The sequence below is a fragment of the Gamsiella multidivaricata genome (assembly GCF_025024155.1).
Source record: "Gamsiella multidivaricata strain RSA 2152 chromosome Unknown BC939scaffold_29, whole genome shotgun sequence".
In the NCBI taxonomy this organism is placed as follows: domain Eukaryota; kingdom Fungi; phylum Mortierellomycota; class Mortierellomycetes; order Mortierellales; family Mortierellaceae; genus Gamsiella; species Gamsiella multidivaricata.
In genome coordinates this window covers 202,230-229,249 of record NW_026251737.1, presented here as the reverse complement: position 1 = coordinate 229,249, position 27,020 = coordinate 202,230, and the positions used below count along the sequence as shown (strand labels likewise).

Here is a 27,020-nt window from a genome sequence, read left to right as displayed (position 1 = left end):
GTCACGGCGCGAGAAAGGACCCAATTCAGCGCAGAATTCTGTCGCTTGAAACCGTCGGGTTGGGAATGACCATTGGAATCATTGGCCCAGCGAAATACATTAACTGAGGTGCCAGCATGGCCATATCTTAAGACATTCATACCCTGTCATCATGTCCAGCTGTCTAGCCGTCCGACAAAGTCCCATGCCAGAGAGCCCAAGACGAACATACGCACGCATTCATCTTTTTTGTTTTTGTCACACCAACTACAATCCCTGGGCACGGAGTCTTTATTGATGGCATTTATTCAAGCAAGCACAGCTATTCCATTGATACTCATCTACTGGCGATACTACTGTTGAAATACACCGAATTGGCTAGAAAAGTCCATTGCGTCTCCTCCACCAAAGGGGATGTCTCCAGTGTTGAAATCCGTCGTCGCTGATTTTGTCGCAGGAGAAGAAAGAGGTTTGCTATTCGCATTCGTCGAGGGCTGTGGCAAAGGTGCCTTGGGCTGCTGTGGAGATGGTGGTTGATTTTGAAACTGGAGTTGATGTGCAATTGGCGAGGTATATTGAGCTGGGCCATTGTACTGATGCTCGGCCCTGGCGGCGGGTCCTGTGTGATGCTGATAGTTGTCCTGAACAGAGACTGCCTGCAGTTGTTTCAGGAAGGTCGGAGACTTGGGCTGTAAGGAGTCCAACGCCGAGCCTTGAAGTCCTGCAGATCTATCGCCTCTAGGCATGAACTCGTCTTCGGACTCTGGCTCATCTTCTGCATCAGGTCGTTCACCTCGGCCGAACCGGAGGGGCGGTAGGTCCTGCTCCTGCTCTTGTTCTGCTGCGGCTGCGGCTGCGGTCGATGAGCTTTGCAAGGAACCTTCAAGGGCCTCGCTAGTGCTCAGCCACGACGGCGAATGGGGCGGCCGAGGCGTCGGTGCCACAATGTCCAATGGCTGTTCGCCTGGCTGGAAGGAGGCTGGCATGGTATTCCTGACATATGAGGTGTCGTGTACCATCTCCTGCGATGGCGGGTATGGCAACGAAGGTGTCTTCCTAAGTGATCCACTTGAGCCCTCATGTATGATAGACCCTTGCCTCGGGAGACGGTGCAAGTATCTGTAATGCGAGCGAGCAGTAGACACGATCAGAAATAGTGATATAGTGCCATAGTCGGCGTCCAAGCATGCCACCACTATCCTGAATCAAATTTGCATCCTTACCCGTAACCGACATCGCATCCCAGCAGTCCTTCGCCTCCCCATTCCTCGTTTGGTATGATAACGATCTAGAAGAAGAATTGAATGTTAAGCGGATAAGTCTTTTGAAAGGTCATGGTGAGCTTCGTTTTCGACGACACTTGCCTCCCGCACATGGTCCGTCTCAGAGTTGTACACGTGGAGTCGTAGAGGTTCGCCAATGTTGTCCTCCACAAGATCGTACAAATCTCCTTCGCCCCGCATAATGCCGTATGGTGTGCCAATGACATAGTCCGTGTGTGGGCACAATCCTGCCTTCTCTGCTGGAGATCCGTGAGCGACGTCCTAGAGCAAAAGAATCGTTTTGTTTGGTCAAACGACAGCATGGTGGATTGACGTTCATAATTCTATAGCCCTTTCTAGCGTACCAAAATATGCCAGACAACATCGTTTACAGCATCAAACATGCAAAAACGGATGCTGCATCCAATCAAGCCGCCTTTTCTGTCGCCCCAGTTCTTTGTTGGAATCATCTCAACCCCTATTGGTAGTGAGAATAACTGCAAGAGTTAGCATCTGTCGTGTGCTGTACCCATTGTGCTGACAATTCCATTATAGTGCGGTTAACGAGTAACGTACTTCTTCCAGCTTGCTCTCGCGTTGAATAGATATCCAGCATCACAGGCTTGTCCTCGTTGGCAAGTAATTGGTCCTGCAGATAGGTGCCTTCTGTGTTGAGACGGACACCATCGATAGCTACAATATAGTCGAAAAAGGGTCGGATACCTGATCTGTACGCCGGGGAGTCGTCCTTAACCTTTCGTTGTATAATTACAAAGCAAGAGATGCGAAAGATATGTGGAGGGTGAGGACACATGTTGGCCATCATATTTCGTTAGAGGACCATGGCTGGCGCTTGGTAAGAAATACGTTTTACCCTGAGGACGTGGTATCCGAGACGGTGCCTACCCTCCTCGCCTGAAGCCGTATTTCCCATGTTCCTGAAATAAACGTGGCTCGACTCACTGGCCCGAGTGATGTAGTTGATGGGAAGAAGGTTGGAGACACATGGCGAATGCTCTTCTTAAGATGGTGCAGCTCGTGTGCGCCGCGGCGTAGCACTTGCGACGGCACACCCTTCTCATGTGTTCAAAGGACGTAAGGACGTGGGTAAACATTTTGGTGGCACCACAAAGATCATCAGCTCAGCACTACGCCGGGAACATCCTCATCCTCATCCTCATCCCTCGCCTCTACTCTTCATTCTTCTGCTCCCATCACTTCAAGAAATACTACCATCGACATGTCTGTCTCCTCAAGCAGAGTTCCTCTGACGGCCAGGCCCAAGGATCTTATCATGTTTATTTACTTTGCTATGCATATCCCAACTACGGCCCTGGTCGACGTGGTTCCACTCTACCCAGCGTCCGTGGCCCCATACATCCAGCCATTGATCAAGCTCAATGGTATGCCAGCTCAGGATCAGATACAGTGCTCGGTCTTTTTCGGCTAATTACTTCAACTGACACGCGTTGTACGGTGGTATAGAGTACTACGTTGATACCTATAGAGACCCTTTCATCGCCGACAGGTCGCTGGTTTGGTTTAACACCTTCCTGCACATGGAGGGATTGATCCAGCTGCCCATGTTCATCTACTGTGCTTGGGCGCTGTACCATAACAAGAGGAGCGTCGCCTTGTGGATCTGTATCTACTCGGCCCATGTCATCACGACGGTTCTGCCATGTCTTACTACACTGAACTTCGGCAAGCCCAGCGATTTCCCGTTCCATATCACGGACGCGCAAAAGCTATTTCTGACATCCTTGTATACGCCCTGGGTTGTATTCCCTCTATGGATGCTCTACGAGTCCTTCCAGCGCGTCCGATCTTACGAACAAGGGCCTGTGTCCTTTAAGGGTACCAAGAAGCAGCAATGACGACGGGCATGACGACGGGCATGACGACGGGGCATGATGCTGGACGCCATATAGCTGCTGCAGTCGCAATGTTGCAGAGAGAGAACGTTGAAAATAAACCATTGCTCGGCTTATCGACCTATTCCAATTGTCACCTAGCCTCGTTTCTTATTTTTATAATTTAGTCTGCAGCACATGGGTGGAGAAGGGCCTAGCCCATCATTTCTTTGCCTCTGTTTCTTTCTGTTCATTGTGCATCATAGCGTGGACGAGTTGAGATGGCATTTGGCTGTTTGTGGTTTAGTTACTCCTCTGCCCCACACTTATCGCTTATTTGTTTTGGGTTTTCATGCATTGTGCTTGGGCCAAGCTTCTGTTTGGTGTGCCCTCCCATCTCGGGGTAGTACACGACCGTACAAACAACACGCACCCTGCCCCCCAACAACTTCTTTTTCCTTCTTAAAAAGAACACCCTTTCTTTCATCTCTTCCTTTATTTTTTTTACCTCTCCTTCAGCATTCTCTCCATCCCTCTTCAACCCCTACATTCGACTTTTTGCCGCATTCCCATATCCACGTTCAATTACCCCACTGATAGCACCGAATTCACAATGGCCAATGTCAAGAGCAGATTCGATGCCTCCTTCGCAGGCAACATGCAATCGACCGACGGACCTTGGCTGTCCACTTATTCCCGAGCCCTCTGCTCGATCTACCCCAAAGACGAAGAGGATTGCTGGGATTATCTCCTCTCCACGCAGTCCTCAAGCATCTTTTCAAAACATTCTGAGAACCCTATAACAACAACACCAAGCACACGAAGCAAGCATGTTGCCGGGAGGGTAGCAGCAGAGACAACGGCCAATGAACAGATCAGCCGATCATTATCGACCACACCTTCCTTATCCTCTTCCGTCCCAGAAATATCGCTGTTGACTGAGTCTAGAACCGGAAGCAATTTCGGCAACAACAGCAGGGATGATGATATTCTACTCGGGCCCTTGAGTCCCGGCAGTATCTCCCACGCATTGTGCAAGATCGGGTTCGATTGTATTGATTATTTCACGGCTACCCAGGACGATCTTACTACATCTGAACCCTCGAAACCAACGCCTTCGCCCAACAACAACAACAATGCCATGAAATCACTAGCGTATACAAGTCCCGTGTTTGAGGACCTGACCGAGGCTGACTGGAGAACGGATCTGGCGGCTGCGGTCTGTGGCAAGCGGACTGCGGCACTAGAGCGCAAACGAGCCCTGTCACGGACGATGAGCCAAGAAGACGTTGGAGATGCAACTGTGGCCGCCGCCAGCAATGACCCTTGGTTTCAAACGCTCGATCGCTTGGCCCGTTGGGATGAGGTCGCCTATCGCTGAGCCAAAGCAAATCACTTCTTTTTTTTTCTTTTTTTTTTTGCCCCACACTTTTTTTTTTTTTTTTTTTTTTTTTTTTGCGTCTGTGCCCCGCATTTCTGACTTTTTTGAGTTTACTTTTTGTCCCACGCCCTTCGTAAAACCATGCCCTGCTCAAATAAAAGCGTTCGCGACACGTCCATTGTAAAACAGTTGAAGTATACAAAAAGAACTGTGAGGATATATCTAATGCATCACCCTGAGGGCCATTGCAGATACCATACACATTGTAGATCCCCCATCTTGTACTGTAGTCCTAACAACTCATAGTTAAACTGTTAGCAATATGTAATACAAGAGCACCGATACTTCCCTTTTCACTTGGGGGGGGGGGGCTCGTGGCATCGTTCCTGGATATCGAGAGTTTGAAGATGACCCCAGTGCTTGCTGATTGGTGGTGATAGTGGTGCTGACGGCACTAGGATGGGGAGTAGCTTTAAGAAAAAGCGCGAGCTAGGCGAGCTGGGCCTGTCGAGCCTGGGCTTGCAGGACCATTCAGGGCTTTCGTGTGCCGCCCGTGGTCAGGGATAAAAGTTATACTTTGTATTGAAGCATGGTTCTGTAGGGAAAAATTGGGAATGCGTAGGAGAAGGATTGATAAAGTCAAGGGTGTGTGCTTTGGTGAAATGAAGGTGCATTGCAAGGTAGGAAGCGATGGAGAGTTGTCAAAAAGGCGTGGATTGTATAGGCATCAACGCATGCATGCACTGCCAAGAACGCGACACCCTTTGTTTCGGCAGGCCTTCATAGGTGCGGGAAAATAAGAGGGCAAGGTGTGATTGATAGCCTGGTATATCTCCATCGAGGCTAATAGGATCCTGCGGAACAATCAGTTGGCGCGCCTTCTGTCTCCCGTCGCATTATCTTCTGAACCGAGAGAGAGACTGACAAAGGGATGGATCGCTCAAAATAGCCATCTTGCTTGCACTGCCAATCAGTCCAACGAAGAAAACACAGTTAAGATGCAATGGATTCAAGTCTGGGAGCGTGGTGTTGCAAAAAAGTTAAAAAAAGTGTGTTCAGTGGTGAAGGTGTTTTATTGAGCGAAGACCGAGGTTCAAATAAGGGAGGCGCGTGTCTTGAATACTAGTAGACCAGTCTCAATATTTCTGTTCAACACAATATCTCTGACATTGTTCCATAGGGTTGGCTATCGAAGCAGCTTTGCCATTTTCTCTCCCTGCTTTGCAACACTCTTAGCGATGTAGAATGGCTCGATGCCCCTCTTTTGTCAGCTTTCTCCCTTTAATCCGCTTGTGCTTGTTAATAATGTGCGTACTGTCGGTAGGACGAAGGTCCTGCAAACTTCTTGATTCAAGCCCATAACACCTTCGCGTAGGAAGGCTAGGAGGCAACAGGAACAGTATTCAACCTACGACGTTTTTTTCTTTCAGCATCCGTCGCCTATTGATGTGGAGTTGTACGTAAAAATTTCTGAGGACCCATTTTATATAGTCGTCGAAGCCATCTTCCACAGCATCCAAGGCTTCAATGAGGAAATGGTTTCTAAGAAAAACACTCGCGGCTAGAGTAAGCAAACTGGTGCTTGAGAAAACAGCGGCGTGCTCCGATGTGCAGAAAGTTGATTCAGCAGCGAGATCTAGGGGTGACGAAGAAAACTTTGTAGCGATGTAGATCCTTCAAAACAAACGATGGAAACGCGCTGTAAAGCCCTGCCGTCTGAACTCAATGGAGTCCCCAGTGATGTTGTAGAGCCGGGAAGATAGCATTCATGTTGGGGAAGCGTTTTTTTTTTTTGCCACGTACAATCTAACTATCGATGACGGGTCTATACATAGAACGTTCGTTTATTCACGTTATTCCTGAAATGCGTTTTAACGCGACATGCGGATGCTGATTTATTTCAGCAGGAGCGGAACGGGAGGATATCTCAAGCGATGTTTAGGCAGATTCATTTTCCCCTCCTCTCTTAAATCTTGCCCGACATCGAGCTGACCTTTGTCAGTTCAGTCCCTGTACTCGATTTTGTCGAAGTTGATCCCCTGTCGTTACCAGCTACTGAGCGAGTGTACTGAAGCTGAACCGACATGCGCGCCTGTGTTATCTCTTCAGGCGTGCGGTGCGGGTTCTCGGCAGCCATCAGTTCATGAACCTGCTCGAGTGAGAGTTCCGAGAGTTCCTTTGCTGACAAATCAGATTGAGGAAGAGGGTAGTTGTTTTCGGAAAAGACCCATTCTGAGGGAGTAGGAGCACGAGTCACAACCATAGAATCGACCTCTGCCTGGATCACCTTGCAGAAATCATCCAGAGGCAGATCGTTGTAGTCGTCGTTGAAAGGATTCTCGATCTCGTAACCGATTCCCAAGATGCCCAAGAGTGTGAAAGCAGCAAGCATGGTCGCAGGAATCATGAGTCCGCTCATATTGGCGACCAGCTGGAAGGGCAGGGCCAAGAGATAGATCCAAGTGGCATGGTGCAAATGAATCGAGTAGGCGAGAGGGATGGGCGTGCGCAAGATACGCTCGAATCCGGTGAGGCAGTCGACCAACGAGACCAGAGCATTGTTCATCAAGGTTAATGTCGCGGGATCGACCTTACCCTTGTTGCTGCAGCTCTTGATGTAGCTTCCAATGTAATACGAGAGCTCGATTGGGATGTTGGTCGGTGTCAAGAAATCGAACGCAAGTGCCTGCTGGCTCTTGGAGGCACGACGGGCACGAATATCTTGAGTGTAGGTAGCGCTAGTATGGCCCATTAAGGACTGGTTCTGCTGCTGGGGTGACTGTAAGTGATTGATAGGCTTGAGTTTCTCCAGGTCCGTTGGGATGTCGACGCGCCAATCCATAGGCTGAGTTGAGGTTGGGATCGAGTACTTGGGGATGTGGGTGAGCAGGTCGATCATGTCCTCGTAGTCGTATCCGTACTCCTCACGCAGATAGTGCTTTGTGGCGAATGCAAAAGCGACTAGGAGGTTGATGGCGGATTTTTTTTCGAGCAAGTCCCTTGTCTCGGACTCGGCAACGCAGACCCAGATGCCACGAGTGAGGTTGCGGATGCAGAGTGTCATTTGCGACCAAAGACGACGTCCCTCCCAGTAACGATCGTATGCTGTGTTTAATCAAATTAGACATATATTTTTAGTGATAAGCAGCCAGGGGGATGTAGCACAGACATGCCATGGTAGTACAATAAAGCAAAATATGAGCTGATCTGGTCTGGGCGGAGCACGAGAGAACATCACTCACCTGTATTTGTGCGGAAAACCAACAGGAGCGATACGACCATACCCATTACCGAAACCAAATTCTATTTCATTCAATGAGATTGCAGGAACAAACAGGCAAGCAGGATGGTCAGTTTTCGGATGAACCTGAGGCAGGTGCTGACCATAAACTATATGAATCTGTTAAATCAGAGATAGCGGTTGCTTACCAGAGAGTAGCCCATCTTCCAGGCAGAGTATTTATTTATCAAGAAGACGGCCGCTGAATAGATGCCGACGAGCAATACTTGCCACCAGATCTGGACGATGACTGTGCCCTTAAGCCGTAGCATCAGGGGCCATCTGCGGCTCACATAGACTGTTGTACCATATTTTCGGGCCATGCTTGATTTTAAACGCGAAAGTGGATGTGAAAGTGAAAGTGAATGCGAAAGTGAATGAGAATGCAAATGAGAATGAAAATAAAAATGAGAATGTGAATGCGAATGTAAAAGAAATGAGGTTGAAGATGCAAAGTGAAAGAGATAAAGAGTGGGCGGGTAATAAAGTGGGCGAGTGAGTAATATGCGAGACTGCGACCGAGATGGGATTCGTTTTCCTCTGTCCTGGACCCTGAGTATATGTGAGAATATTAAGCAAAGCAGGGGCTGCGATTGGTTGAGTGATATTCAGCGGAGATGAGGGACAGAGGACGACAGGGGACGGAAGACAGGGGACGGAAGACAGGGAAGGCAGGGAAGACAGGGGAAGAGAGAGGATTGAGAGTGAAAGGGACCAGGGCCAAATCAGGGGGAGGTTATATACGATTGTATATGAAGTACACAAGTACGGTACGTCCACATCACAGCTGCAGGAGCACTCTGTGTCCCCATCCCCCGTCGCCGCCTGTTTTGCCTCAGCCCTATTAACTCACCACTGCGCCCTCAAACGCCCACTCGGAACAATGTTCGTGTGCAGGTACGATATCTGTTGAACGAACAGTGTGTGGGAGAGAGGGATAACCTTGTCCCTGGACTCCGCCTCTCCCTCTGATGCTCATACAGTAGGCCCCCTCAGAGAATTCTTTCATATAAAAAGACGCGACAGCTTGCAAGCACGTCAAAGGTTCATGTGCATTGGCGCCATGGCTCTCAATTTGCGGTCATATTGTTTCAATTTCGTTGAATATACCTCTTCCTTACCTTGCTCCGGCAAATCACTCCAATTCCTCTTCGTGCATAAACCGCGAGCGCACACATACACACTCACACTCACACACACACATATATATATATCCTCTCTATATCACTTAACAGTGTACGGGTAAGAAGACATCCCAGCAAAGAAAATACTTATTTGTTCAGTGGTGCCATTGGAGACAGCGGCCTACACCTTTCCTTATCAGGCTGTGCATACCCACTTGGTTGTACATCCGCGCGCTCTTTTGCTCACTTGGGCGTTATATGGATCACCTCATAGAGAGGTCTGCAATTGAATTATTTTCGTCGTGGGCTTTACTATTATCTGCCTCCTCTTGAGACTGGGGACTAGAGACAGCAAAAAATTGCAATTATGAATAGCCAATAGTGGGAAACCTACTTTATTTTTATTCCCAGTCGCCGATAATTGTTCGTAATGCAGCCTCAGTGGTTCAGGGTTCAGTATCTTTTGGTCGTGTGAGTGAACGCTAGCGATTGTACAGATCAGGTTTAAGGCCTCATTAGTGCCGTGCCCAAGCGCACTTTAAAAGTGCAACGGCGCTTCAAACCATTTTTTGAATTCTCATTTGACAAGAGGCATTGTTGATACAGTTTGTAATTGTCGCCTCTCATACTCGATGATTCTGATACAATTGGAGATTGACGAAGGCGAAAAAAAAAGTTTATTTCAGCAGCACACATCGGTCTGAACTGCTACTGATACCGACGGCAGACAAAGCGTAGAGTGGACTGTGCGCCATTGCGCGATCTGCATTGCAAAGTGCCATGTCGCAACGCATGTGCATTCGTACGGACTTGACATGGATAGACGAGATTCCAGGATCCCATTGAAGACGAGCAACGCGGTCAAAGCTGCTCCACTGGCAAGTAGTGATTTTCATTTTAACGTCGAAGAATCCCATGCATCGCAATAGAAGTACTCTTATCAGCAAAGATGAGGAGATTCGGTACCAAGTAAGGCAAGCCATGGCTGGCGACAAATTGGTCGTGATGACATCCGTATTGATTCCTGGAACAACAACCGACGTTAATAAAACATCTTGCTCTTGGGTGCCTCTGCATATCGCTCAGTGGTCCGCAATGCGGATGCAACTGTCTTAAATTTGCCACGAATCCTGTCCAAAAGCGCAATTACATCGTCGTCCAATTGGTTTTGGCGCGGGAAGGAGTTGATAAGGTCCAGAAGCGAGTTGATCTTCTTCAGAGTCCTGTAAAATGACAAACAGATATAGTCATATGTGAGTTCAACACGAATAAAGAAAAACCACCGCTTATTTCAATATGATCACTACTTACTTCTCGGGAATGCGCTCCTGATCGAACTGCGCGATAGCCTTCCAGAGCTGAGCACATCCAGCATAATATCCAACCTCGCGAGAGAGCTCGAATCCTTTTTCGCATCCCATCACCCTTCCTTCAATTACGCCGCTCCTCACTCCTGCCGCCAAACCATCCTCTCGACCATACTCGACGAACCTAGCATCATCAACAAGTTAGGTCAGGGTGCTGCGTAAAAATCTTGTTTGCAATAGATCAGATCAGAACACAAATCGCCGGCTAATCCTGCGGCTGTTGATCCGACGCCCTTGAGATTCCTTACATATTCTCCAAGTGGACCAGGCCATCAAGATCGAGTTCCTTGGGTAATTCCTGTGCAGTGTCAGCCATTCTTGATCGCTTTTTACTGGGAATGGGAAGTAGAGAAGGAGTGTTGCAAGCCTGCTTTATTTTGTCAACAACAAATAGGGTTTAGGCGAATTCTCTTGACTCGTCCCTGCCTATTCTCCACATCGTCCTCTCTCGTCCTTCTCAATGGTGCACGATGCGGATCCCGACCCTGCAGGACCTTGACCCAGACAAGAAAACGGAGCAGGAGTTACAGAATGGAGTCATCACCGCGCACTGGGCAACGCTGGCAGATACTCCCTCCTTGCCTCGCGGGTATCTTTACCCTCTGGAATTGCTCCGCATTCACCGACTGCTACGACCACTTAAGGCCAAGATTGCTGCCATCCACCTCGCCATTAAGACCGCGCCTTCCTTTGGATACATCTCCGCGATCAATGCGATAAATACAGCGGCATCGCCAACCACAGAAGCTAGTAGCGATAATGAGAGTGACTCTGATAGACCAGCGCGGAACATTAAGCACAAGTATGGTCAATCAAGGTCCCTGAGGGCACGGCGAAACCCAAACTGCCAACCCCAAACGCATTTTGACCGCAGGCCGACGTCCACGTTATCGCCATGGCAGCCATTGGATACGAGCGATGGCACTACCAGAATCAGCTCGATTATGCAGCAGAATGGGAGTGATATCCTCGTCAAGCGCTTCCGCTTGTCACTCAAGGACCTATTTAAGGACGTGGTCGAGAAAGTTTGGTGGCATCCACTTTGTGAGAACCACGATCTGCCGTTGAGCACAGATCCAGAGTCGGTCGCAGCCGATGTCATTAACATGAGCGTGGCATCTCTGAGAAATTCGTGTGCGTTCACGGTGGGACGAACCATTGCTCGTCTTCCCGAAAATCTCGCAGACATTATGGAGAAATACTATGGCATCATGCCCCCTTACATGCGCCGGTAAATTGTTAGAGGTACTCCGAATCTAGCTTGCGCTAACTATTCGCTTCCTTTGCTCAACTAACCATACCATTATATGACATTTACTATATAGGTTCGCGTTACTTGAGCACATCGTTGAACTGTGTGTCGCTCAAGTGCCTGTCGGGCGTCTGATCGAGCCTCTTGTCGGTGTTTGTGCCAAATACAAGGCGAATGCGCAAGTAAGTCTTGCTGCTGATGCATCTGCTGCTCTTTCGTATCTTTGTACGTAAGAACCTATGCTTCTAACACAACAATGCTCTGTTCCTAGGCCTTGCGACTCCTTGAACATCTGAGCGGTGGTGCGGATAGGATGTACCGACTGGATCTTCAATGGGCATACAACGTCGCATTACGCATCAGGAGTTCGGACGCATGGATCGCCGCTCTATCTCGGGACGGCGAAGTAGCTATTTTTTTGGATAAGTCGTTCTATACCTTTATACGGCAGATCCAACCGCAGCATCGAGCGATTCTTATCCAAGGAGGGTTTGAAAGAATTATGGGACATTCATTGCAGTCTATGAACATGAGGTCGAAGCGGAGTCGCGCGTCATACTGGACCTCAGTGCTGATCGAGGACTCGTTACGATTGCACGAGCAAAGTACAGAAACATCGATAGATTTTCAAAGGATACCGACGATCACCTGTGATAGTGTCATTGAATACGTGGCTCGATGTCTGCTCAAGGATATCAACGACCCTGCGAGTGATGGAGCTGACGATACGGACAATATGGTACTCAAGGACACTGCCCTTGCGCTGGCCCTGCATGCGCTATATGTCTCTGTCACGGAGTCGTCGAATATAACAAATGATGAAAAAGCTCAGGAATGGATACAATTACTGGAGACTCGACTGTCCAGCCACGTTCGGGTGGAGGATTTTGATGTGGTTATCAACTCATACGGCATATTGACGAACCTGAATGCCTTGGCGTTGATGTTGGATGCAGTAGGGTTATATGGACTATCGATGAAGCTAATTACCAGGATGCTGGACTACTACGTTACTCTGGAGAAGAAAACGCGGCGGGAGCTTGGTTACAAATGCGATATCACTGAGTCGAGTCTGGAGCGTTATCTGCGCGAGGTAAAAGGTCGGCGAATCCAGCGCGCATCGAACGATAGCTGGTAAGAGCCCAAATCATTCTGCATTTCAGCCCGAATTCCTAATTTGAATTCTAGACCAGACTACTCACGTTTATTCTCATATTCTTGCAAATTCTGTAGGCGATATGATACAATGTTAGGAGACTGGGTACAGCGCACTCCAAAGGCGAACAAAATTGCATCCATGGTGCTGAGTGACGGTTCTGAAGAGAGCGCCGATGACGGCACTTCATCTGTTAGACAGCATGACTCTCAGAAAATATTCAGCCTGAGCTATGACTATGAATCCGACGACTACACCGCTCGTCGGCGCCGATTGATCTCGCGATCGTCATATCCCAAACAGTCGGAGACCTTGACCGAGGAGCTCTCGACTGGAGAGTCCTCCGCAAGGCACCGCCAGCAGATCGAAGAGGCGTCGCCATTCGAGGTCCAGAGACGGATCCAATGTTCAATGACCCCTGTTCGGCGCCCAGTGAGAGCGAGTCGACGCTCGATCAACTACAGTGACCTTGAGTCCGAATCCGATTCTGAGGAGAAAGGATCGCAGCAACTGCTTACCCCCGAGAGAGCACCCAGACTTCGAGACCTGTTCATAGAACCGAGGGAGGACGTGGTGGATGGTAATCCTGAGCTGGAGTCGATATCTTTGCGCAGTAACTCGCCACATTCAAACAATCGACCGGACGAGGAATACATACTGATAAGTGATTCCAGTGCTAGCGACTCCGCAGATGATGGCGGTGACGACGTGACGACTGATGAGTTCCCAGAAGAAGCCGGAAGTGCGCTGGACAGTCAAAGTGAGGATGATACCCCCGCAGGTGTCATTGCGCAGAGCGATCATGATATTCAACCTCGACAATTGGCCCCACGCAAGAAACATGTTATCTCATACGAGTTCGATGGACAAGGAGAGACTTCAGAGGATGATAGCACTGACAGCGATGACATCCAGTTCAGACACCTGCGCTCCAGATCGCCTTCAAGGCGACGATTAACACCAACATTCACGCATTATACCCGGCAAACCAGGACATCATCAAGACTGCGATCTCGCTTGGATGCCAACCGGTCAACCCCGAGCAAACGGGTACTAAGTGACGCAGACCCCATTGCCACACGAACAAGGAAACGGATCAAGACTACCGACTCAGGCTATTGGTACCGGTTGCGTGGTTCTCAAGCACAGAGCAAGGAAACAGTGATAACGCTGGGGTCCAGCGACGAGAGTACCGATGACCATGGAAACAATGAGGCAATTGATGGGTTGACAGGGGAGGAAGGGTGGCTCTCGGAAGACTCGATCCGACGATCGCCAATTTACAATGATACCATTGCTTTAAGGACGAAGAGAGGTATCGGTAGCAGCGGTGCTGAACTCTATCACCGAACGCACAGCTCTCATGATTGTCACGAGAAGACAGCGATAGAGATGGAATCCAGCGATGAGAGTACCTATGGCCACGGGAACACTGAGTCGATAGAGGGATCAGTCAAAGAAGAAGAGTGGCTTTCGGGAGAATGGAGCGGAGAGGAAGGATATAACACGGATGCCACGATACAACTTTACGGGGCCAAACATCATTTCATTCTCGGCGAACCACTTTCGCCGACTGGACCGGACGATCTGACCTGCTTTATTTAATGTGTATACTAGCTTATTATGTGCAATAAAAACACCCTCGTTTACGGTCTTCAAAAGCACAAGGCTGCTATTTTTTTAAGCTGCAACCGGTGGCCGGTTCAATAGGCCAGGGTCATGACGTTACGTAAATTGGTGGCGTCAAAAGTGGCATGGGCTTAGTGGATATTACCATTGGATGCTTCAAACCCCAGACGATGTAGTAAACCGGTGTTTCGCGCGAGATAAATGCCACTTCACTTAGTAAGTCCAGTGGAAGAGTAGATCATGAACCTCGGCTAGGCCAAGCCCTCACTCTCTTTTCGAGTCTTCACTTGCAAGCAAGTTCAACCAACAAGGCGAGGCAAAAAATAGAAAACTGGGTCGTCGCACGTGATAGTATAGTGAGGTGGTGACTGTGCGCATTGTTTTTTATTTGCTTTTTTTCTTTTTTTTTTTAGGGTGCCATGCATACCAACCTTGTACAAAGCTAGCTGGGCCTCCTCATTCACTGCCGTCTCCAGACCACCAACATCCCTCTCATGATGAAGCCAACGGCGCTCAAAAAGGTGGCTCGCCCTCAAATGGAGTACTCACATAAGGACGACACTTCTCGCAAGCCCTTCTCAAAACCAGCAGGACCGGGTCAGCTCAACAAACAGGGGTCACGTCTAAGAAGTACGCCAGGCGATACGAAAGTGGGACAGCAACGTACAGCATCAACACAACCGGGATCAGTCGCGGCAGCGCCACCAGCTTCGACAGCATCTGAAATGTTTGCGGAGGACGAGGCTGCGGCATTGAAGCCGGCAAAGGTCAAGAAACCAAAGGCGCCGAAACCGCCTGTTGATCCTAATGGTATGTGGAACTGCAAGGAATCGGGGTTCTTTATCTGTTGCGGTCCCTCATCCGATGTTAAGATATTCCTGGCATTTTTCAATATTGATCGCGATATATAGAAAAGATCTCACAGCGAGCATTCATCGGAGGTCTTGCCAAGGACGTGACGCCGGCGGATGTGGAGGGGCGATTCAAATCGTTCGGACAGCTCAAGGATGTACATCTGGCCAAGGATCTTGACGGGACATGTCGCGGATTCGGATATGTAACACTTGACACCACAAGAAAGGACTGGTCCAAATGTGTAACCCTGTTCAACGGCGCGAAATGGAAGGGCAACGTCTTGAAGATCGAAGAGGCAAATAAGGACTGGCAGACAAAGTACCGATACGCGAATCGATATTTGGGATCGCGTTGACAATGGCAGCATAGAGACGCAGAGATTAACCGTGGAAGTTTTGTTTCTTTGGTGGTTATGGTCATATTATAGACGGCAAGAGGATCTGGAGGCACAGGCGAAATTGGAGAAGAAAGAGCAGGATGCGGCTTTCAAGAAACTGAAAAGGAATCCCATCAAACACGCTGAAGACATGTCCCTAATCACAGACAAGAACATGGATGGCAAACGTGGCTGGAAGAGAGGGCGATTTGGACGACCTGTTATTACCATGAAACTGGATAGAGTAAGCGAGTGCACATTATCCACTCTGGTGCCATAATCTGCGCTACTTCCAACTTTTGTTTGCTGACCCTACAACGCCTTTGCGTTCTCATGATGGACTAGCTGACGTATGACCCATCGCACTATAAGAATAACGCGGAGAAAATATACAGTACTGCAGGAAAACCTCTGCCCCTTGACCAGCTCCTGTACCAGATCGACGAGGATGAACCTCTTCCCAAAGGAAAACATCTTTCGACCGAAGTCGCCTTAGCGCCATTCCTCTCTAGATCGAAACCGACGGTATTAGCAGCAGCAGCCGCGGATAAGGCAACAACACCAAGAGCAGGCGGAAGTAATGACACGCTCACACCAAAATCTACAACAGACAAGATTAACACGTCAGATGACCGGACCATGATGGCCTCTATTCTTGCAGGGATCGACATGAGCCCCCGAGCACTGTCCCTGGACGGGTCTGATATCGATGGCGACGAAGAGGGCGAATCGTACATGGAGGACTTCGGCGTACTGCAGGATACACAAGCAGATGATTTGTTTGGAGACGTTGTGCTGGATACACCTGCAGTGATCATTCCAAAAGCTCAGAGGGACACGCGGTCAGAGGATCTGTTTGGAGACAATGAGGATGATGATGCGCCGCAAGTGGACGAATTCCCATTAGACTTTCTGGAAGAAGACGAGGATGAGGAAGAAGAGTATGAAGAGGATCAGGACGAGGAGATGGAGAGCGCAGGTGAAGACGAGGATGAAGTCGACGAAGAAGATGATGAAGAAGAAGAGGACGAAGACGGCATAGACGAGGACACTATCGAGGCGATTACACGGCTGCAAGGATTGTCATCGGCCAGTGGAGGCAGTCTTTTCGACTCGGATGATGATCAAGATCAAGGTACCAAAAGCGCTTCCCTCCAAGTCAAACTCGCAGAAGAGTCAAACACCACTCGTCTGAAGGCCCTAGAGGCCCGTGAAGCCGAGCTAGAGGCCGCACGAGACAAGCAGCAGCAAGTGATCGCATCGACGCTCGCCAACATTGATTCGAGAGACAAGAAGGCCGGACACGTTGTGTTTTCAGATTCGGACGATTATGATAGCGAGGACTACGAGCAGATGGAGGCGGATCATGCAAAGAAGCAAACTAATATGAGCAAACCTCCAAAAAGCATATTCGACTCAGATTCGGGATCGGATGAGGAAGAGCAGGCCTCTTCTATTGCAGGGAAGAAGAGGAAGGGCGTCAAAGAGATGTTCACATCGGACGACGAGACTGACGATGCGAGATTTGCTGCCTTTGGAGAGCCAGGTGAGAACATGTTGCCCTACGGGCACTTGTTTGAAGTGGTTGGATTGTCTCTGTATTGCATCACCTAACACAATATTTTGTTTGCGGAATAGGTCTGAATATCAAGGAGCAGTTCGAGGGTCCAGGCGGAAAGGCGCTCTTTCAGATGCAGAGCAAGATCGGCACAAGCGACTCCCGTTTCCAGCTAACCAAGGACTTTTTGGACGATCGGATTCGGGCCGAGGACGACGTAGACTATGTGGCTCATCAAGACCGTTTAAAGGCCGAAGAGTTTGCAGCATCGGGCGCTGCAGCAACAGGTATTGTCTTGGACGAAGACCGACAGGCGGAATCCAATATCTCTGCAGAAAAGATGCAGGCTATGAATGTGCTTCGCGCCATGTTTGGAGACTCGGCAGTGAGGAGCAAGAAAAAGGAGGAGGACACTGCGAGACAAGCAAAGGGCGGTCTTGGTTACACGACGGGACTGACAGTGCGGTATGACCCGGATGCTGCTCCGCCCCCACCCCCTCCCAAGCAGCCTGAGCCGACCGCACAGGAACCCAGGGCGAGCGCCTCTGATTCGAGCGAGTCTGAGCAACCCTCAAAAGATTCGTCGGACGTTGAAGAGGAGGAGGAGGAGGAGGAGGAAGAGGAGCAGGACGAAGATGCGGAATTAGAGGATGAGCTGGCCATAGACGATAAGGCTGAAGAGAAGGATGATCAGGTTCAGGAGGCCAAGCCCGCCAAAAATTCAGTAGGGTTTTCGTTCGCTTTTGACGCGGATGAGCTGAACAACGACGGCGACAACCAGGACTCATCCGAGTTCTCAGGATCAGCAGCTCCCAAGAAAGACTTCGATAACACGCGCAAGTTCCAAGTCGCCACCGATCTAAAGTCCCTGTTTGCACCGACCGCTGGAACGTTCAAGCTGTTCGGCGGCGATGATGAGGAGGAGGACGAAGAGAATGAATTATTATCGGGGGATGTGGAGGACGATCGTCAGGCAGGATTCATGAATGACGATCGGTCGCAGGACGAGATCTTGACCTCATACACGGAAGGTTCTAGGACCATCTTTGCTAGCGGTGCAGAAGCATTGACCAGGGCGCCCCTGTCGCACACTGGTTCCATGTTCTTTTTCCATTTTAATAATCCTGCGCTTCTGAAAAGGTGCATACCTACTCATTCGTCTCTTTCGAAACTTCTTGTGAACGCACAATGGGGGGCGCTAGACCAACTAACAATCACTTCTGCTCCTACGATTCCAGGTCCAACTTTAAGACTACAAATAAGGTGTTTATGCGGACGGGTACAATGTAGGTTTTTCCGTTGCGTTTTTTTTTGTGCCTAATGCCCATGCTCGTCATGGACAATATGATCGAGCTCGCGGAGACTAACGAATCCGATGCATAAACTAATAGGGACGAGGTAACAGCGCATTGGGAAAAGACGCGGCATACCATGACCCAGGAGTTCAAGCGCAAGCACAAATCCGCCTCTCGAAACAAAGCCAGGGCATCCAAACGGTTCAAGACTGGTGCTGGAGGAAGAAGCCATGGCGCAGGGAATCTGATGGATCAATCATGACGCATTGCATTCTCAGAATAAATAAAGAAAATAAAAAGAGTAAAATAATTTGCTCCGCAAAGAATCCATTTAGATTTCGTTTTTATTAGTCTCTGTGTTGCCACCCAGGGATGTTTGGTAGCCCGCTGTTTGCACACAAAAGAAATGTCTATGTTGCCAATATTTTGTTGCCAGATGTAGAAGCAATTCATGGAGGCTGAACTCTCTTGCTGCGCCTAAGGCTTCTTTTTCTTGGGCGTCTGTAGAATCTCCATGGCATCGTCGTCTCCGTCCCCATCGATATCTGATCAGTCACATAAGATAACGCGCGGGCCATGGTCAGTGCATTTTGTCCATGATTCATCCGTCCAACAACTCCTGCTTCACCGCCTTCTTTTCCTCCGTCTCGTTTCTCCTCAGTTACCAATAAAGTCCATGTCCAGGGAATCTGAGGCATGACCCGAGAACGCAGACGATTTCTTGAGTCTAAGAACAAGCGGATGAGCAAGTTGGGATGATAAATGGGTCGAACCACCACCATCTTTTTCAACCTCCTCGTCGGCATCGTCGCGATAGTCGCCGTCGCTACTGTCATCATGGCTGCTGCTCGAATCCTCATGATTGCCAATAGCTCTCAAGCTCTCATAAAACGATGAAACTTGCCCATTTTTGCTTGAACCGGACCCCGGCGGACGCTTCGATGAGCTGACCCCTCCAGAGGCGCGCTTTGGATTCGAACTCGAGAGCTTCTGTGGGTTACTGCTACCATTGACATTGCTGCCACTATTGTTACCGCCACCGCCTCCAGCGCCATTCTGGAGACTCCGCCCATTGGCTAGGAGAAGCTCGTCATCAAGAAACCCCAGCGAGATCTCGCCAACGGGCGTGGCAGAGACGGTCGAGGGCGTGTGAAGCCCTAGGCCCTTGAGCTTTGTGGAGCTACTGGCTTTAGATGCTACATCATAACGAATGTAAAGGATGGTTAGCGTATATTGCATAAACATGGAGTTCCTTCTCTGAAATCCATCGTTTTTTCTTCTTTACCTTTTGCCAGCAAAGAAGACTTGATGCCGGACAATCAAGTGTTGGTATGCGTGACAAAAACTGTTAGTCCCCCGCCGCCATGTGAGGAATGGTGTGGTAAGCTTAGTCGCTTCACCAGTCAGATAACGCCCGTACCTTTTGTGTCTTTGCAGGGTAGTCGGATAAATCCGTTTCTAAAAAGGTAATCCGCATGTTAGAGGAGCTGCAGAGAAATGCGAAGATACAATATTCTAACGAGCAAAAGAACATAAACTTACGTTTCTGCTTTTTGACCTTCATGGAACCAGAAGAGGATGACTAAAGAGTTTAAAACGAGACAATGACGCGCATTCGTCAGTAACTGCAGTGAACATCAATGCCCATATCAAGTAGGTTTCGAACGGCCAGCAACGCTCACCTTAGCAGAGCCAGGAGTCCCGTAATCGCCTCCATTTGATCCATTCAAGCCATTTCCGTTGGACGAGTGGCCATTACTTGCTGAAGCGTTTTTCTTGCCTGACCAGCCCACACAGATCGTGAATGTTTAGTCTCTTATCTCGCTATACTCCCGCCATCCTGAATTAAAATATCCCGAATTCACTCCTTACGTTTCTTTTCCATGAGGTCTTTATCCGAATCACTGGCCTCGCGGTCATCTGAATAACTCACTGGTGTGAAGGGAGATCCCGATCCAGCCCTCTCAGCAGCTCCTATCCTAGTTTTTTTTTTTTTTGGTCCGCAGAAAAACACGCTTCGTCAAATGATGTCCGAATATAAACCAAATGAATCGATTGCAATTCATACAACAAGCAATACCTTCGACTCGCAGCACGACTTGACGCTCTGCCAGAGAGTCCTAAACATTTTTCCAGATGCGGTGCATATCGCTGGGCCGGGAACGATCGCTGGCAGTGAACACAGTCGTAGGTTTGGGAGTTGTTGGATTGAGGATTCTGTCCAAAAATGTCGAGACCGGCTCGAACCACTGTATATTCAAAAAAAGTGGAATATTCATAAACCGATCAGTTATGAATCGCTCTTCCAGCTGAACAAAAAAAAAAAAAAAAAAAAGCGTGGACGCTGATTGAGGACACGTTGCTGTTGATTTCCAGGTTCTTCCATACCGTAGTTTCGGCACCTAGATCATACATTGTAGAGGAACAAAAGCGCCAGTAGAGATGATGAGTATCGTCTTATAATGTAGATATATAGTATGCCTTCCTCATGGCTTTCAAAACATACTTAGTTTTACAAACTGGACAGGTCGATCGCATGTTCTTGACATCTCTATGCGCCTCAGACACAACGTCTAAGACAATTTCGTCGAGCAATTCACCTAGAATTTCAAAGGACTAAAAGGGCTCCATCCATTGATAATGGTGAGCAGGGCAGCAGGGGTTGGATCGTAACAAGATGAGCCCGAGCCGTGACCAATATATCTGACAGTGACGCAAAATATCTTACCAGACTAGCCATTGAGGATGTACCAACGTCCGAGTTGTCTCTCGCAGCCAGGCTCCGGTCCATGGCGCGTTTTGTGTGTCGCAGAAGCTCGAGTTGTGAGGCTTGGTCCTTGTGTATCTTTGCAAACAGTCTAGATACCGATCATGGATTTTGTCAAACACAGACGCAGGCCAAGTAGTTATCAATTGGATATGCAAGACTTCAAAAACATGGTCGTTCAGGACCAGGGTTATGAGAAAGGAGATGCAGAGGGTAAAAGAGTCCAAAGGGCGGACGGATTGTCAAGCACTGGTCATACCAGGGCTGAGCAGAGGCCACAGAAGAGTGTGTAACAAAAAAAATAACAACAACAACAACAACAACGTACGCCTCCATGTCGGTGCTCGAGAGCGAGCTCGTGCTTCTTGCAAGGGGCGAGGTCATGAGGAGCGGTGATGACAAGAGAGGAAGGGAGCAAGATGTGCTTCAGGGAAGGAGTGGATGGAACGAGCTCTCTATGGAGTGAAAGCAAAGAAGCATGCTTTAAGGTCGAATGCGAAACCACGAATGCATGCCTTCCTTTGTTATATTAAGGAGTAGTTTACTAGGGTCGATTTATTAATGAATAATAATATAGCCATTATCTTCAGCAGTGCCTCATATTTCGCTCGACATCTTCAATGATTGCCCTTCATCTCAGCACAGCTGGAATTAATGAAGAGACAGCATTGCTGAGTAAGAAAAATAATAATCATCGCGACTGCATAGAAAGAAACCAGAGGTAGATGGATAGACCCAATGTGTTTCCCGCAACCTCCTTAGAGGGCAATGGCAGCGGCAAGGAGAGACAACACGACAGTCAAAGCGCCAGCAACGGTCTTGGACCCAGCATTGCCGCCGCTTCCACTACCGCCAACCTTCATGGTCGAGCAGACAATGGCGCGGTCAGGGATAGGGGCGTTCGAGTCGGGGTTGGTGCAGTTGGCGCTGGTCAAGGTTTGCATGGTCTCGCCCTTGGCAATATTGCGAAGCCAATTGTAGGGGACATTGGCAGGCAGAGCATCGGGGTGGACAGCGCGGACAACATCCTGGAGCACAGCATCGTCCATAACAACGGCACCCGAGAACCAATCACGGCCATCGTTGGGGTTGATGATACCGTCCTCGCGGAAGATGGCCTTATTCTGGATGAACTTGTGGGGCGAGCTGGCCGAGAGACCGTAGCTCTGGTAGAAGGCGTTGATATCATTGCCGGTGAAGGTCTCGTCGATGAGGACGTCGACATCCTTGAGAGCATCTGCGAAGGCAGCGGCAGTCGTGAAAGTGCCGGTGGTGGTGCCATTGAAGAAGGTGGCGCCCGCATCTTCCGAGAGGATCTTCTTGTAGGCAGCACCAGAGACGCCCCATGAAGCGGTATTGTTGTTGTACGAGGACGGGGCAACATAGGAGGCCCAGGCGATAACGGGCTTGGTGGTCTTGGCGTTGGCAGCCTTCTTGAAGCAGTTGTAGTTGTTGTTGATCGTCGAAGTCAGGTTCTGTGCAGCCTCTTCCAAATTGAAGAAGGTCGAGTAGAACTCGAGCCACTCTGCACGCTACAACGATGAGAATAAAATGTTATTGTTAGCCACAATCACCGTTGACGACAAAACCGTTGCTCCTGTGCGTATCCTGCGCTTCTGGCTCATCCTGCATCAAGTGTTGCTGCTGGCACTAGCTAAGCTGCTGCATTCCTTCACTTATGTGGATGGCCTTCCGGTTATTTTTTTTCTGGGGGGAGGAACGAGGCTCTCAAAACGGATGTCCAATGGGCGTAGTTCTCTGCTGCTTACGACAGTTGCACATCGGCCAGTATAAACCATTTCTCACGCTTGCAAACTGCATTCAGCGGAGCAACAACACTTACGTTCAATGGGCCGGGATCCGATACCTCCGAGGTAACGACGGTCTTGTTCTCGGAACCGACCTCGGAACCGAACGAACTGAAGATGACGTCGACTTTGCCGAGCTGCTCAGCGCGCAGCGTCTGGTTCTTGTCCTCGAGGCCAATAATCTCGCTATGGTTCAGACCGTACTGAACGCATGGCGAGCTAACCAGCCCCTCAGTGTCAACTGCCTTGATGGCGGAGCGCCTGCCGAGCATCTCAATGTAGGCAACGGCGGTGGTGGCGAGCGAAGCTAAGTTCGAGACGGGCACGTTGACAAAAACCGTGGTGTTGGAGAAGAGAGAGGCGTTGGGGGCAGGGGTTCCGCACTGGGTGAGAACAAAGGACTGGTTCACACCCACGGCAGTATTCGTTACGACCTTGTAGTTCTTTTCGTAACGGACACTGAAAAGGGCAGCATCATCGACTAAATAGGACAGATTAAGGTACAACGAAGAAGGATAGATCGAGTTGCGGTTAGTTTCATTCCTTCCAGGGCTCTGGATTATCGTTTTTCACAAGCAGACGAATGCGCGCTGGGGGGGCCATGCAAGGTAGATGCAGAGCAGCAGGTCGGGTTCCGAAAAAACGGTCCATCGCAATGAACCTTGTTTCTATCGAGCTACCACTCCGCAACTCACTTTCCAACGGCTTTCTTTCTTCCGCTAGTCCATTGCCCACAGGGATTTTCCTGCCCTCAGTCATGATCGCGCGGGCTGCTGCTACTTACCAGTGATCGGGTTGGGGAAATAGTTGACGGTGGGATCGTAGGTGGTGACGCACGACTGTCCTCCAATGGGGCCTTGGGTCGCCTGCGACTGAACGGGCATGACCAGGAAGGGAATCAGGAGCAAGAAAGCGCAGATGGAGTGGGCATAGTACTTGCTGAAGACGCTCTGGCCATAGAAGGAAACAGGCTGGGTCCAGCGAGGAGGGTTGCCACCAGCGTTGGTGGGAGGGACGGGAAGACTGTGGGCGGCCATTATTGGGCAGAAATGAGGGAAGGACGAGAACAAGAAACGGAGGTGTACTGGGGAGGAAGGAAGATCGATCGAGGAGAAAAAGAAAAAAAAGAAAAATTCTTTGTGGTTCAAGGCCTACTTATAGTCCTAGTAAACGAAAAAAAAAAAAAAAAAAAAAAAAAAAAAAGATGCCCCGGATTACTCTACCCGCGTTTTTCGTTGGAGTAGTAACCGAGATGAATAATAAACAAACCACACCTTAAACAAAGGAAAGGGCGCCCAGTACCAAGCGGACCAACCACAGCAACGTGGCTCTCAACACGCCATCTCATCTTTTTGTACCTTAATGCAACAAGCCTAGGCATCGCCTGGATGACAAACAGCAACAGGAATTAAAGTGTAGGGGAGACACCTTTCTGCAGTAACTTTACATGTACCCTATCCTGCCCGGTATTGCCTGGGCACGAACACACCCACATAGGCATGAGAGTGTTCCAAGGTCATCATGTTGCGCAAGTACTAAAGAGAGAGCTCTTAGCCCTCTATCTGTACTTCCGTTCAACAAATGAAGCGGGCTCGATTGTATGCGGCTGATCAAATGTGTGCACAAAGCTGTGTCTGGTCATGAGGGAGCTGTAGAACATACTGCAGCCTGCAAAGGAGCGCTGCCTACGAGAGCTCTGATATAAAAGTATGTCTAATCCACCTCCAGGGCGCCGGTCCTTCGACCTCATGTAAAAAAGATCTCCACGTAAATGGATATTAAACATCATGATGGACTGTGCGCGCGATTCATTCCAGACATGTTTTTATTTTTATTGGCGCCAGATCCCTCCAGACGTGCAGGCGTGCCAGATTCATTCCAGACATGGTACGGCCTGTGAAGTGCTGTTGAAGTGCACACGTGATGATGCAGGCAGTGAAGGCGCTTGATATATTTCGATAAGAATGCCTCGGTCGAATAAACCCTGTGCAATAATTGGTGGCGCCTTCAATAAGGAACTACAGGCTCGTACACGCGACCTGACAAACACAGCTGTCTTAGGACTCAAGGATCCTTTAATCTTGCCCCTGAGAAAAAAATGTCGCGACTTTTATGTATACAGCCTACGCTACCATAATGCTTCTAAAAAGCAGCAGGTTCACCGCGAAATACACCACAGTTTCCTTCTCCGACCCATCAAGCCATCCGAAGCATGCTCTCGTTGACTCGCGCTCTTATTTTTTTTTCTTCCGCTCCTATGTCTTTCATGCTGCATCGAGCGAGCCCATCCGTGGTGTTGCTTTATCGCAGCAGTAGGTCCATTCGCTCTACCCCATGATGATGTCTATGCTATTTATAAGCTCTGTGCGATGGACTAATGGACACCGATGTGAATGATGAGGTGGGGCCTTCCAGCAGGGGAAACTGCTATAAAGTCATTGACTATTTCCTTCCATCTTGCTCCTTTTTTCGATCCTAATGCCCCATCGAACCCCTTCCTCATCGATCGTCCGTCGTACACCCCTTGCACTGTACAGCCATCATCCAAGCCGTTCTTGTATAATGTTCGACCCGTCTAACCACAGTTGGCAGTCGTAGTCTATCATGGACCAGGATCCGTCACCGCTGTAAGTTTAGTCCGTCCGATCGATTTTTTCTCTATAATGTCAGGACAGCCAAAGGAGCGCGGGTTGCCAGTAAGAGCGTTCTCTCTTGACTTGAGATCATCGGCAGTACACCCATCAAACTCTCAACGCGATTTCAGTACTATGTTGGACAGCAGCCTAAAGCAAGCACATCAACGTCGGCCTGTACTCCGAAAGGTAGCGCAACAGACAACAAAGAAAAGGCGCACCTGTCCATGGAAATAGACCGACCAGTTCCGTCGCAATGAAGAGTCGAGCATGCTATCAGGAACAGGCGAATCTTTTTTTTTCGCACAGTGCACGGTGTTCAAAAGATCGCGCATGGAAACAAAACAATGGATTACGATATATCGGCACAGGGGAGACTAACCCAAAGACGACCGTGTGGCACTGACGACTGTTCAGAGAGACCATTTCGCATACATCCACAGTCGACGAAGGCATTCTTAGCATGAATTGGAATGGATCCAGCAATTGCTTTGTACTGGAGTACTGATGGTCTCGGATAACAAATGTCTGACGTCCGCTTGATCAGATCTGTATGTGCCTAGATCGTCGCCGTTCATATGCTTCCGAGAATTTGACATCTGGCACTGGCTCATGGTAGATTGATGCTGAACCGGAAAATGCTATAGCTCTCGATGTATAAAAGCCGGTTTTATTCCGCCAAGCAGCTGGTCTCCCGCATGAAGCAGGACATGGCATTCGCCACTCTCCGGGACAAGGCAGTGGTTCAGTCCGACATCGTCATGGTGGTCGAGGCGTGATGCAGCATCGGGCGTTGGGTGCATGGTAAGAGAAAACAATAGACACAAGACGTTGCCTGCATGCATATACCCTTTGGGCCAAGCTGCCTTTTTCTTCTTCTCCTATTTAACATTCCCCTCATCCCTGCTCCCTGCTCCTTGCCTTCCTGTCTCCTCTTTCTCCCAGCCAGCCCTTCCCTCGACTGGAATGGTAATGAATGATGGACGGTCAACAGACAACTGTATTTATTTCTGCCAGGTCGCGATGGAAAAAGAGGACAAAAGGAGAAGGTCCGCGTGCTTGGAAAAAGTCATGACCTGCCTTACCATGGCCCAATGGTCCCAATGGGTTCCAAGGGCTCAGAAAACGTTTCCGTCGCTGGGCGGACATTATTATCTTTTTTTTTTTCTTTTTTTTCTTTTGCAGCATCTAACAGACACATCAACCTTGCTTCCTCTCTCTCCCTTCCTCCCACATTCTCCCACCTCCCATCGATACCAATTCTATTCACTGCTCGACCTTATCTATGCCACCTTCCCAAAAAATATCATATTTACCAATTACCAAATACCATACCATCCACCCATAGGGCTTCGGGAAGAAAATTTCCACAGTGAACGGAAAGAGTAACAACAAAACAACGCAGCGGCAGGGTCTTTTTTTTTTTTTTTTGGGTACATGGAATC

General features: G+C 49.2%; 11 protein-coding genes across 11 annotated transcripts; 6 read left to right on the top strand and 5 right to left on the bottom strand.

Annotated features, from left to right (window-relative positions):
* Positions 1-153: 153 nt before the first annotated feature.
* BC939DRAFT_410576 (GRASP55/65 PDZ-like domain-containing protein) lies at positions 154-2,269 on the bottom strand. The gene is made up of 6 exons (XM_051552922.1): positions 2,116-2,269; positions 1,818-1,995; positions 1,607-1,719; positions 1,344-1,523; positions 1,203-1,267; positions 154-1,098 (listed from the first exon to the last, which is right to left on the bottom strand). Exons 1-6 carry the CDS (start codon positions 2,173-2,175, stop codon positions 333-335), a joined length of 1,362 nt encoding a protein of 453 aa, XP_051412670.1. The 5' UTR covers positions 2,176-2,269; the 3' UTR covers positions 154-332.
* Positions 2,270-2,379: 110 nt separating this feature from the next.
* On the top strand, positions 2,380-3,276 carry BC939DRAFT_450193 (transmembrane protein 6/97). The gene is made up of 2 exons (XM_051555481.1): positions 2,380-2,644; positions 2,727-3,276. The coding sequence occupies exons 1-2, from the start codon at positions 2,482-2,484 to the stop codon at positions 3,116-3,118; spliced, it is 555 nt and encodes a 184-aa protein (XP_051412669.1). The 5' UTR covers positions 2,380-2,481; the 3' UTR covers positions 3,119-3,276.
* Positions 3,277-3,580: 304 nt separating this feature from the next.
* Positions 3,581-4,528, top strand: BC939DRAFT_450192 (uncharacterized protein). Its single transcript, XM_051555480.1, has one exon. It carries the CDS (start codon positions 3,708-3,710, stop codon positions 4,473-4,475), a length of 768 nt encoding a protein of 255 aa, XP_051412668.1. The 5' UTR covers positions 3,581-3,707; the 3' UTR covers positions 4,476-4,528.
* A 1,913-nt stretch (positions 4,529-6,441) lies between these two features.
* Positions 6,442-8,078, bottom strand: BC939DRAFT_476778 (Bestrophin, RFP-TM, chloride channel-domain-containing protein; the record flags this gene model as incomplete). The annotated part of the gene is made up of 3 exons (XM_051558618.1): positions 6,442-7,580; positions 7,718-7,778; positions 7,905-8,078. The coding sequence occupies 3 exons, from the start codon at positions 8,076-8,078 to the stop codon at positions 6,442-6,444; spliced, it is 1,374 nt and encodes a 457-aa protein (XP_051412667.1).
* Positions 8,079-9,509: 1,431 nt separating this feature from the next.
* BC939DRAFT_450187 (uncharacterized protein) lies at positions 9,510-10,629 on the bottom strand. Its single transcript, XM_051555479.1, has 3 exons — positions 10,495-10,629; positions 10,191-10,370; positions 9,510-10,102 (listed from the first exon to the last, which is right to left on the bottom strand). Exons 1-3 carry the CDS (start codon positions 10,560-10,562, stop codon positions 9,922-9,924), a joined length of 429 nt encoding a protein of 142 aa, XP_051412666.1. The 5' UTR covers positions 10,563-10,629; the 3' UTR covers positions 9,510-9,921.
* Positions 10,630-10,716: 87 nt separating this feature from the next.
* Positions 10,717-14,259, top strand: BC939DRAFT_502785 (uncharacterized protein; the record flags this gene model as incomplete). Its single annotated transcript, XM_051560324.1, has 4 exons — positions 10,717-11,477; positions 11,572-11,680; positions 11,770-12,632; positions 12,732-14,259. 4 exons carry the CDS (start codon positions 10,717-10,719, stop codon positions 14,257-14,259), a joined length of 3,261 nt encoding a protein of 1,086 aa, XP_051412665.1.
* A 940-nt stretch (positions 14,260-15,199) lies between these two features.
* Positions 15,200-15,457, top strand: BC939DRAFT_377081 (uncharacterized protein; the record flags this gene model as incomplete). Its single annotated transcript, XM_051551698.1, has 1 exon — positions 15,200-15,457. A coding segment is annotated over one exon (258 nt), but the record flags the coding sequence as incomplete, so codon positions are not given.
* Positions 15,458-16,977: 1,520 nt separating this feature from the next.
* Positions 16,978-18,669, top strand: BC939DRAFT_450183 (uncharacterized protein). The gene is made up of 4 exons (XM_051555478.1): positions 16,978-17,060; positions 17,153-18,212; positions 18,311-18,358; positions 18,464-18,669. The coding sequence occupies exons 1-4, from the start codon at positions 17,003-17,005 to the stop codon at positions 18,627-18,629; spliced, it is 1,332 nt and encodes a 443-aa protein (XP_051412663.1). The 5' UTR covers positions 16,978-17,002; the 3' UTR covers positions 18,630-18,669.
* A 925-nt stretch (positions 18,670-19,594) lies between these two features.
* Positions 19,595-21,083, bottom strand: BC939DRAFT_142947 (uncharacterized protein). Its single transcript, XM_051550161.1, has 7 exons — positions 20,874-21,083; positions 20,756-20,769; positions 20,448-20,616; positions 20,240-20,346; positions 20,050-20,147; positions 19,910-19,949; positions 19,595-19,825 (listed from the first exon to the last, which is right to left on the bottom strand). Exons 1-7 carry the CDS (start codon positions 20,903-20,905, stop codon positions 19,764-19,766), a joined length of 522 nt encoding a protein of 173 aa, XP_051412662.1. The 5' UTR covers positions 20,906-21,083; the 3' UTR covers positions 19,595-19,763.
* A 588-nt stretch (positions 21,084-21,671) lies between these two features.
* BC939DRAFT_450166 (uncharacterized protein) lies at positions 21,672-24,049 on the bottom strand. The gene is made up of 3 exons (XM_051555477.1): positions 23,727-24,049; positions 22,978-23,423; positions 21,672-22,666 (listed from the first exon to the last, which is right to left on the bottom strand). The coding sequence occupies exons 1-3, from the start codon at positions 23,977-23,979 to the stop codon at positions 21,893-21,895; spliced, it is 1,473 nt and encodes a 490-aa protein (XP_051412661.1). The 5' UTR covers positions 23,980-24,049; the 3' UTR covers positions 21,672-21,892.
* A 2,173-nt stretch (positions 24,050-26,222) lies between these two features.
* BC939DRAFT_450155 (uncharacterized protein) lies at positions 26,223-27,013 on the top strand. Its single transcript, XM_051555476.1, has one exon. It carries the CDS (start codon positions 26,377-26,379, stop codon positions 26,962-26,964), a length of 588 nt encoding a protein of 195 aa, XP_051412660.1. The 5' UTR covers positions 26,223-26,376; the 3' UTR covers positions 26,965-27,013.
* Positions 27,014-27,020: the final 7 nt, after the last annotated feature.

Coding starts and splice junctions, on each gene's coding strand:
- BC939DRAFT_410576 (XM_051552922.1), bottom strand. CDS start 2,175: ATGGGAAATACGGCTTCAGGCGAGGAGGGTAGGCACCGTCTCGGATAC. Junction 1,720..1,817: donor GCGAGAGCAAGCTGGAAGAA/GTACGTTACTCG, acceptor CACTACCAATAG/GGGTTGAGATGATTCCAACA. Junction 1,099..1,202: donor GGATGCGATGTCGGTTACGG/GTAAGGATGCAA, acceptor CTCGCATTACAG/ATACTTGCACCGTCTCCCGA.
- BC939DRAFT_450193 (XM_051555481.1), top strand. CDS start 2,482: ATGTCTGTCTCCTCAAGCAGAGTTCCTCTGACGGCCAGGCCCAAGGAT. Junction 2,645..2,726: donor GCCATTGATCAAGCTCAATG/GTATGCCAGCTC, acceptor ACGGTGGTATAG/AGTACTACGTTGATACCTAT.
- BC939DRAFT_450192 (XM_051555480.1), top strand. CDS start 3,708: ATGGCCAATGTCAAGAGCAGATTCGATGCCTCCTTCGCAGGCAACATG.
- BC939DRAFT_450187 (XM_051555479.1), bottom strand. CDS start 10,562: ATGGCTGACACTGCACAGGAATTACCCAAGGAACTCGATCTTGATGGC. Junction 10,371..10,494: donor CTGGTCCACTTGGAGAATAT/GTAAGGAATCTC, acceptor TGATGATGCTAG/GTTCGTCGAGTATGGTCGAG. Junction 10,103..10,190: donor CAGGAGCGCATTCCCGAGAA/GTAAGTAGTGAT, acceptor GTCATTTTACAG/GACTCTGAAGAAGATCAACT.
- BC939DRAFT_450183 (XM_051555478.1), top strand. CDS start 17,003: ATGTTCACATCGGACGACGAGACTGACGATGCGAGATTTGCTGCCTTT. Junction 18,213..18,310: donor AATCCTGCGCTTCTGAAAAG/GTGCATACCTAC, acceptor CTACGATTCCAG/GTCCAACTTTAAGACTACAA. Junction 18,359..18,463: donor TTTATGCGGACGGGTACAAT/GTAGGTTTTTCC, acceptor ATAAACTAATAG/GGACGAGGTAACAGCGCATT.
- BC939DRAFT_142947 (XM_051550161.1), bottom strand. CDS start 20,905: ATGCGATCGACCTGTCCAGTTTGTAAAACTAA. Junction 20,347..20,447: donor AGTCGTGCTGCGAGTCGAAG/GTATTGCTTGTT, acceptor AAAAAAAACTAG/GATAGGAGCTGCTGAGAGGG. Junction 19,950..20,049: donor GGACTCCTGGCTCTGCTAAG/GTGAGCGTTGCT, acceptor TAAACTCTTTAG/TCATCCTCTTCTGGTTCCAT.
- BC939DRAFT_450166 (XM_051555477.1), bottom strand. CDS start 23,979: ATGGCCGCCCACAGTCTTCCCGTCCCTCCCACCAACGCTGGTGGCAAC. Junction 23,424..23,726: donor TTTCCCCAACCCGATCACTG/GTAAGTAGCAGC, acceptor TGTCCTATTTAG/TCGATGATGCTGCCCTTTTC. Junction 22,667..22,977: donor CGGATCCCGGCCCATTGAAC/GTAAGTGTTGTT, acceptor TCATCGTTGTAG/CGTGCAGAGTGGCTCGAGTT.
- BC939DRAFT_450155 (XM_051555476.1), top strand. CDS start 26,377: ATGGTAAGAGAAAACAATAGACACAAGACGTTGCCTGCATGCATATAC.